Source organism: Ammospiza caudacuta, chromosome Z (genome assembly GCF_027887145.1).
Source record: "Ammospiza caudacuta isolate bAmmCau1 chromosome Z, bAmmCau1.pri, whole genome shotgun sequence".
Lineage (NCBI taxonomy): Eukaryota > Metazoa > Chordata > Aves > Passeriformes > Passerellidae > Ammospiza > Ammospiza caudacuta.
The window spans coordinates 21809942-21819446 of NC_080632.1; the positions used below are offsets into that span (position 1 = coordinate 21809942).

The window sequence follows — 9505 nt, forward strand, 5'->3', positions numbered from 1 at the left end:
GACTTCCTGGGCAGCCTGTTCCAGTGCTCTGCCACCCTCAATGTAAAGAAATTCTGGCTATTGAGGTGGAACTTGTGTTTCACTTTACGGTCTTTACTGCTTGTCCTGTCGCAGAGCACCACCGAAAAGAATCTGGCACCATCCTCTGGGCACCTGCCTTCGAGATATTTGTGTGTTTTGATGAGATCCTCTCTCAGTCTTTCGTCTGGACTGAACAGGCTCGACTCCTGCAGTCTCTGACCATAACAGAGATGCTCCAGACCCCAAATCATCTTTGGGAACCCTTGCCGGACCCTTTTCCGTAGCTCCTTGTCTTTCCTGTACTGACGAGCCCAGCACTGAGCGCTGCACCAATTCCTTCGCTCGCCTGTCGTTGGCTCGCTCCCGGCTCCCGCAGCGCAGCTCGCCGGGGCGGGTTTCCCGGCGGAGCAGGCCCAGGGAAGCACGCGGAGCGCGGCGGATCCCGGCGGACCCCGGCGGCCCGGGCTCGGCCGCGCCCCTTCCGGCGGCGGGGCGGGCGCGGCGCTCGGCGCGTGCGCGGCGGCGGGCGCGCGGCCATGGCGGACGCGGTGCTGTTCCGGCGCGGCACCGGGCAGGTGGGAGCGGCGGGGCGGGCCGGGAGCGGGGCCGGGAGCGGGGCCTCGCCATGGCTCTAAACCGTGTGTGGCCTCCCCAGAGCGACGACTCGGACATCTGGGACGACACGGCCCTCATCAAGGCGTACGACAAGGCGGTGGCCTCCTTCAAGGTAAGGGGTCGGCGCGGCCGGGGCTGGATGCTGGGGATGAGGCCGCTGGATTGGCATTTATTGGTTTTCTCCTTTCTCTTCCTTAAGAATGCCTTAAAAAATGGGGAGTGCTCGGAGCCTTCAGACACGCAGGAGCAGCGCCTGGTGATAAAGAGAAAAAAACATAAAAAGAACAGAAATAGGAACAAGAGCAATACAGCAGCTTTGAAACAGGTCGTCTCATTTGTAAATACCGGTGTTGCTTGTGCTGCATGTTGTACTTCCATACGCAGAAATGGCTGCTTCATCACCTTGAGAGTAACATTTTAGGATGGTGGTGTGGGGTGATGACGTAATAAACTTTAGGGTACATAGGGGAATTTCAGTAAATGCAAAGCAGACACTGTAGGTGGTATCCATCTCTCTGGACAGAAAGTAGCTTAGGAAAAGGTACGTTCTGCCCAGCCACGTAGGTATTTACATGCTTCTCTTGCTTCTTTTGCAGTGGAAAGTTGGTGACAGCTGCAGTGCTGTTTGGTCCGAGGATGGCAATTTGTATCTAGCAACTATTGCCTCCATCAACCAGAAGAGAGGCACGTGTGTTGTCACCTACACAGGATATGGAAATCAGGAGGAGCAGAACTTATCTGATTTGCTTCCCCCAACCAGCGATGAAACAGTAAATGGGATGGGGCATCCTGGGGAGGTGAGGGACTTTTTCATTCTTCTGTAAGGAGTTGGGAAGGGGGAGAATCAACTTCTTTTAATATGTCCAGTGATGCTGCTGGTGTTCAGAGTGAGAAGTGATGCACAGTTCTGTTGTAAACACACACAAGCTGATGGAGGGAATGAAAGCATCCCTTTACTTCTTGAACTCAGCATGGAAGAAAGGGAGTGGACAACAAGAAATTCACCAGTGAAAGACAGCATAGCTAAAATGATGAGCAGATAAAGTTACTCCTGTGTAGGACTGGGAGGGCTGGAGAGGGAGGGATGTGAATGAGACTTTCCAAGCTTTTTTGCACTAAAATTGCTTTTGTAAACTCCTGTTTAGTGCATGTCATAAAAATGTCTTTGTCTTCTAGAATGCAAATGAGACTCCATATTCAACAGATGAAAGTGAAAAATCTTCCCAGTCACCTCGAAACAAAAGCAACTGCACAAAAGCAAGATTTTCCCCTCAAAACTTGAGATTTCCCACACCACCACCACCAGCCCCAGGCCTAGGAAGAGTAAGCTCAACCTTAATTGAAATAATTTATGTACCATTGCTAAGTATGGTATTACTGTGAATCCTGAGACAATATGATATTTATCATTGTCTAGAATTCACTTAGCAGCATTTTGAGAATGGATGTACAGATATGCATGTCAGTATCTCTTGGTCAGCCATTTTGTAACTGTCTGGCCTCGATATAGTCCTTCTGCAGTGCTGCTGTGACAAGAACCTTCTAACATTTGCCTTCCAATTGCCTTTTAATTTAGAAAAGGGATATTGTTCCCTGGATTCTGGTGGTGTGATTAATGACAGTGCTGTTGATGTTTTAAGATTTTGCATTTTCTAGCCAATTGGTATGCTTCACTTCACAGGACATTTAAGGCAGTAAAGGTGATGCCCACATGTCACAGAGACATGTCAGCTGTAGCTGCTCTCTTGAATTAGGAGTGATGGGATATTGATACACCCCTCAGTTTTCCTATTGTGTATGAGTCTAAATAAGAGTGCAGTTATTTTCTGAAACACAGCATTATGTTTTCTAAATGTTACTGTTTGTGCAAGATTTTTTTATAAAGTTCTATTTTCTCCTTTTTTCTGCTGTGTCAGTAGATTTGTATCTAGATCTTTATTTAAGGACATTCACTAGCACAATGGAATTTAGTCAGTTTTTGCCCCCTCTGCACAGGAGCAGAGAAATTATCTGTTTTCCTGTGTGAATATTTGATCTGTTTCTTCCTGTTGAGAGTGTGACCATTGACTTCCACTTAGGAAAGCCTTTTGAAAATACTTTTAAAAATGCTTCTAAACAGAGCCCTGCTTCAGCTGTGTTTACCTCAGTGACATGAGTAATCTTAAGCTGCACTTCTCAAGTTGTGGAATGTGCCTCATAAATAGCTATTTTCACTATTATATACATGTCTGTATTTTCATTAAATTGCTGCAATGTGTTATCTGTTGTTCAAGGTACGTGAATTGTTTCACATAATTCTCTTAAGTAAAATGCTAATACCCCAAATTCCCTTTTAATTTATACTCTTCTACTTTTTTTTTTGTTTTTACCATGTAGTCTGGATCAAAATTCAAGGCACCTCCCTCATTTTTATCATGCTGGCCCCCACCTTTCCCACCAGGACCACCAGTAAGTGACAGAAGGATGGGGAAGATGAGCATTGGTGATCTCAGGTTTTCTTACTGAATGTGCTTTACTTTAAAACTACCTTTAGTTTTAGAACATATTTGTTCTGTTTGCCTGTATTTTTCATATATTTGTTAACACATTTAGTTCCAAATATTATGATAATCTAACATAAGAGGTCTGATTTGCACTCATTTCTGTGACAGTGAAGCTGTTGGTCAGAATACCATGGGGTAGATTATTTGAAGAAACTACACTTTAAGTTAACAGCATTTCACTGAAGAAGATAGTATTTTTCCCTAGTAACACTTTTTGTTTACAGTACTCCTGTGGAGCTACAGGAGTCTTGTTTTTCCTAGGCTTTGGAAATTACATGTGTTCAGGAAACATAATCTCTGACTCTTATTCATACTGAGGATATGTTCCTATTTTTCAGCTTTATGTTTTAATCTTATAGAATTAGGTGCTCTCTAACCTGGGAAACACCCTATTGAAACACAGACGTTTCCTTTGTGATTCCTTAGTTGATTCCTCCTCCTCCACCACCCATGAGGCCAGAATCTGCTGAGGACGACGAAGCATTGGGGAGCATGTTGATAGCCTGGTACATGAGTGGTTACCACACTGGATATTACCTGGTATGTGCTGCTGTGGTTTGAAGTGTCTTGGTAATTTTGCACTGTTGTTGGTGCTTCTGTTTGCAGCAAGAAGCCATACAGGGAGGGCTGCTTTTTAGGTCTCTTATTCTGATTTACAGTTGCTACATTTAATGGTGTTTTGTGTTGTGTAAGTACTGAGTTGAGTAGAATTCATGTGAGCCAGCATATATATATATATATATATATATATATATGTGTATATATGTATTTATATATATACATTTGTTGATGTTTTTGTACTTTGTTTGACTGGAGGCGTCCTGTCACGTACTTTTATAGCCACTGTTTTACAGCTATTTAAAAAAAAACAATTCTGTCTTTGTAGACAGATGGAGTAAATACGATTATTTTTCAGTAGTCTTCTATGTATTTTCTTTCAGTATGAGTGGTGGTATCACACTTACGATCAGATTTGTCACTTTTGCAGAGATTGTTCATCAGTAATTGTTTCATGTCATTGTGGAGGTCCAGTAGAAACTGTCAACATAGTTGTGAAAATCTGTGACTTGTATTATTGACTCATATTTTCATCTGTGCACTTATGAAGAAAGAAAATTATGTGATTAACTACCGTTTGTACTGAGGAAGTTGGAAAAGAAAGATTTTGTGCTTCAGGTTACATATAACCGTGGATTGCTTTAATTTACTTTCAGTTGAACATGTTTGAAATTATTTTGTATAGTCTCTGATTATAAAGAGGACATGTAGTTGGGCTTTCAAAACTGTTTCTAAACTGCCCATTTTGATTTCCAAAGAAAGTTTAAAACTGTGATTTGTTGAGGACTGAAAAAGATTGTCCAGAAATGTTTTTGTTCTGCAACTAAAGCTTTTATTTGCATGTTGGCCAAACCAAGATTTTACTAAATTGTATCCTATAGGGTTTAAAACAAAGCCGAATGGAAGCAGCGCTGGAGAGAGAAACACATAGAAAGTAACCACGTACCCACCATTGTTCTGAAGGATTGTAAGTATTGCAGCTTTGTGGTAAATGAAGATACAGTCAAGTTTTGAACTCCCTTCTGAAACCTCTTGGCTTTGGGACTTCCATCCATTTTTATGGCTCTCTGAAAAGACTACTTCTGCCAGTAGTAATCCCTTCTTTGCAGCTGTGGAATTGTATTTTTGTAGCTAGAATGAAGGAAAGTATTCATTGCTCTGATAAGAGTTTTAACTACAGCATCACGATTAACAGTGCGGCTTATTTGAATTATTAATGGTTCATAGTGGGCTGTTCTTGGAACAAAAGGTTGTAAGTGAAATGCAGTTTTTTCATCTGTGTTTCCTTACACAGATGGGAAGGTTGTAGCTAAATTTGTTTTCAGGACAAATTCAATTTGGTAATGTTGAGCAGTTCTGTTCTCAGTACTTCAGTACCTATGCTTTTATTTGAAATGCTTTGTCCAGAATTCTCCAGTGTATTGTTCACTTATAAAACAAAAGTATATTCTCCTGGGGAATTGTTTTCTGATTTTCTCTGACCACATGTAATTCCTGTGTAATTTAGTAGTTCTTATGTGTGTTTAAAACAACAAAACTCTTTTATACTAATTTTTGCTTCTTTTTAAAGCCAGGTACAAATCTTTTCCACTGAGAGGTGTGTATCACTTAAGCATTGGTGGTTGATGGTAAAGAACTGAATTTTATCAAGACAATTAGTCATAACATTTTTGTAACACTGAGCTGTCCCTGTTAACAAATAAATAACTTCAGACTAGTAATTGAATGTGCATTGAAATGAGCTCTTTCTTAAAGACTTGTAGTAAATGTATTTCAAAGTACTGCAGCAACAAAATACTTTTTACTTCCCTGAGGCAATTTCAAGTCGTCTTACTGTATGATAGATTTAACTCCTTTGACCCCATGTGATAGATTTCATATATCTCTCAACATGTTTTGCATTCCTTTGACTTTCTGTCAGAATGGCAGCACCAGAAAAATTCATTATGGAATCCTCTTAGGAGAGAACTATGGCGGCAATGTGTGTTACAATGGCCACTGGTGGCACTGGCATGGAAAACAATGTACTGTCATAGTAGGAGGGACATCTTACAGGTCTGATTAGAATCATGAAATATGACAGCTCTTTTCAGGAAGGCTATTGTCTTGTTTCAAATGTGTGAATAAAGTTCTACATTTTAAACTTGGAGTTTAGGGATGTATTTTGTTTTGGGGTGTTCTTTGTTTTGAGCTTCCATAGGCGTCTCTTGGTGGGATGAGTGGCTGAAATACAGCAGAAATACTTGATGTGTTGCCTTTTTCTGAGTACCATTACCGAAAGCAAAATAGGGAAAGCCTGTGGAGAGGTAAGTATGGACATAGGTTTCAGCCCTTACAAGGTAGGTCTGAATTTTACTCTCCTCTACTCCTAGTAGAGGCTGTAGCCACAAAACCAGGCAGTAATTTAGTTCATGCCAGTGCTTTGCTTTTCAGTGAAATACAGCTGTGAACTTAACTGCATTCACTTCCTTTTCCTACTGTGGTCTTTCCATATATGTCAAAAATACAGTTTTCCCACAAGTAATTGAGCAAAAAGAGACTTACTCATATTTTACCTAAGCTACTTTGAAAGCTTTTTTTTTTTTTTTAATTGTCTAGGTGATGTAAATTAAGACTGATTGCAGTGAGGCAAAGGTTCTAAATCATCTTTTCAGATTGCTGAAGAGGCAGAACTGCCCTCTGCTTCAATCAGTTGTCTTGGTGTCTGGCATTGTTAGAAAATGTGGCCTTAATAAGTTTTAAACACTAGTAAAATCTAGCATACAGCAATTTTACTGCAGTTCTGACTTCAGTGAAGAGGCTTATGTTTTAAACAAATTATTCATGTAACTGATTTAACTGTAAGCAAAACAATGGATAGGATATTAACAAAAGTGTGTTCAAGAAAGGCAAATGGTTCACACATGAGTGCTCACCACACTGAGAACTCCCAACAACAGCTGGCCACTCCCAGGATATGTGACCTGGAAAGGCTCCTTCTCCCATCCCCATCGAAGATGTGAGGTGGTATAGAATGATCTGGGACTCCTAGTCATGTCCTCTCCTGGCTGATGGAAAAATTAACCCTATCCTGGCTGGAACCAAGACAGTGCTTATTTGCTATGGAAATGTTTAGTTAATAACACAAGATGACAGTTAATAACACAAGACAGACAGACCCAAACCCTAATACTCTGAAACTTTTCTAGGCTTGAAAAATTGGTTAAAGGGGCAAAATCCATTGCCAAGGTAATTTTAAACTCCTACACTAGGGATCCTTCATCACAATGCTAGACATTTTAAGGGCCTATGTATCAAGGAGCCAACCCACCATTGCTATTGTCACAGGACCAGACAATCAAGGAACAGTGATGAAAAGCTACCATAACTGCTGCTCTGGCTGTGCTCCAATGTGTGATCATGTAGGTAAGGGCCACTTCTTTTAAAGCAGATGCATTACTAAGTATTCTTAAGAAATTTCTGTAACATAGTGATTTGCTAACAGCTTTCCAAGCTTCTGGAAACCTCCATAGTTTGCTACTTTCACTGCAAAATCAAACAAGCATCAATAAGGATTTAAAGATGTTCTAAAGCCATATGAAACATGAACAAATAAACAGTGAAGCTGAGATATAATGCATTAAAAATAAATTGTTGCTGCTAGGTTGAAAAAAATAATAGAGCTTTGAACTCTGCATTGTGATACTGAGCATTGTGATACTCAGACTGAAGAGACTATCTGGTCAAGGATAATCTAGCAGGCCTATCAGTGCCTAGTAGAATGAGATACCAGTGTGTTTACAAGTGTTCAGATACCACTTTTAGAGAACAAAGCAAATAAAACACCCCTTTGTGCAGCCACTGGAGGTCAGACATCAGATCAACTCGGCAGAGATCAAGATACCAAACATAGTCTCTCTCAGGCCTGCGTACCATCACATGAGCTTTCCAGCCTTCCCTTATGGTCACTCTACTTACAAGATGTGACTCCTGTATTTAAGTCACTATATATACTGAAATATATGTCAAAAATAAAGGAAGATAATATGACAGACTTGGCATTTGTTTACAGAAAAGAAACCCAAACATTTTCCCTGGTCTATGCATAACCTGGTAGTTTTAAGACCACACTAGAAAAGAATTACATTCGAAAAACATTTTGAAAATAGCTAGGGCATATAAGCTAATATAACTAGCAACAAAGTTATGAAGCTCTATTTTAAGTCAGACTATTTTTCCACTGCTTATTTTTCTTGTAATTTCCATTGCTTTGTAGAAGGGCAACTAAGAAGGCATTTCAGTAGAGGTCTCAACAAAGTCTAGTATGTAAGCAGGCTGAATACACTTTGAGAAGCAAGACATATTTTAGGCTGTGTACAGAACAAACAGGAGGAAGAATACCTATTAAAAATGATGATTTGCAATTGTTGTGTACAAACAGAAGATTAATTTATTCTGAAGCCATGTCCTCTCTACTCAGACACATTTTTTTCATTTGAAATTCTCTCCTTTAAACTCATCTACTTTTAACAGGCTGTCATCCTGCAGTCACAGGATAAATGAGAAGCATCTGAGGTGCAGCAGATGTAGACACTGCTAAACCATCAGTTTGGCTGCAGACTTTATTCTTTTACCCTGCAGGAAGGATGAGCTCCTTCAGATTAAGAAAAACAACAAAATTTTATGCTGCAGAGATAAGATGACCTTTCCTGTTAAAGATTAAACAACTATCTATTTCCTGAATATTGCACCAAGGAGTAACAGCAGCAGATGCAAGCAAAAAAAACCATTAAAATTTAGATTTTGGGCAATAGGTTACTATCTGCTTTCCTTTCTCAGGTCTGCCCCTGCTGTTGTTGTTCATTCTGTAACTCAATAGCTTATAAAGGTCATCAACACAAAAGGCAAACTACATCTCCAGAGAAGATGTAAGAGGTCTCATGAGTACTTTAGAGATACAAGGAATTTTCTGTTGACAAACTCAAGGCACCCACAGGAAGGGAAGGGGAGGGGAGACAGGACAGAAACCAAGGGTAATCCTCCCTTCTCAAAATGCAATCCATTTCATCCTTCCCCTGTTCCCTATTAACCTGCTTTTTGCAGGTGGACTGTTTGGCTTTCTGAGGTGCTGAACACTTCTGATTCTAGATGAGGACAGGCATTCACCTCATTCAGCTCATTCCTCTCAGAAGGACTGAACACAGGCCCTTCCTCACATCTGCTTTGTGAGACCTGATTCAATGTGACTCTCCTAGTGACACCAGACAAGTAAGTGTCCAGATAAATGTTTTCTCCTTTCTAAAAACATACCCTCCTTGCCACTCTTTGCTCTGGCTTTCACCTCAGAAAGGGCTAGGGCAATTTCATTTCAATTTCCTTGTCACAGCTTTTGCAAAAGCCATTCTCATTTTTCAGCTGTATTACGCTCCTAATGGAAAGCCAAGACAAGATTTTAGTTAGGTACCACCTAACTTCTGTCCCACCTGCACTGGAAAGTGGATCTTTTACTTGTCCTATGTTTATGCAGCTAACCAGCTCAGGTCAAGCTCATGTAAAACACCTGGCATTAGTAAGAGCAGTGGCTTCCACATGGGCTTCTGCAAGCCAAGTGTTTTAAAAAAGGCTGGTCAGACTCCTCCATCCTCAAAGATGGTGAAGGTGAGATTGCCTTTGCAATCAAAGATACTTTATTAGCTAGGAAAGCATTGGCCTGCTATCACATTCTCAAAAGCGGAACTGGATTGCCAGCATCTTGGGCTTACTGGAAAACAACAAAATCTGGGGCTGAG

General features: G+C 40.7%; 1 protein-coding gene across 3 annotated transcripts; it reads left to right on the forward strand.

Annotated features, from left to right (window-relative positions):
• The first annotated feature begins 557 nt into the window (after window positions 1–557).
• Window positions 558–6024, forward strand: LOC131571149 (survival of motor neuron protein-like). 3 transcript variants are annotated; one of them, XM_058823743.1, is made up of 9 exons: window positions 558–596; window positions 677–748; window positions 836–961; window positions 1233–1433; window positions 1813–1959; window positions 3013–3084; window positions 3606–3719; window positions 4619–4704; window positions 5308–6024. In XM_058823743.1, the coding sequence occupies exons 1-8, from the start codon at window positions 558–560 to the stop codon at window positions 4673–4675; spliced, it is 828 nt and encodes a 275-aa protein (XP_058679726.1). In that variant the 3' UTR covers window positions 4676–4704; window positions 5308–6024. The 3 variants fall into 3 exon arrangements, with proteins under 3 accessions (XP_058679726.1, XP_058679727.1, XP_058679724.1); XM_058823744.1 differs by having other exon boundaries at window positions 1233–1406; window positions 4619–6022; XM_058823741.1 differs by having other exon boundaries at window positions 4619–6019.
• The last annotated feature ends 3481 nt before the right edge of the window (window positions 6025–9505 follow it).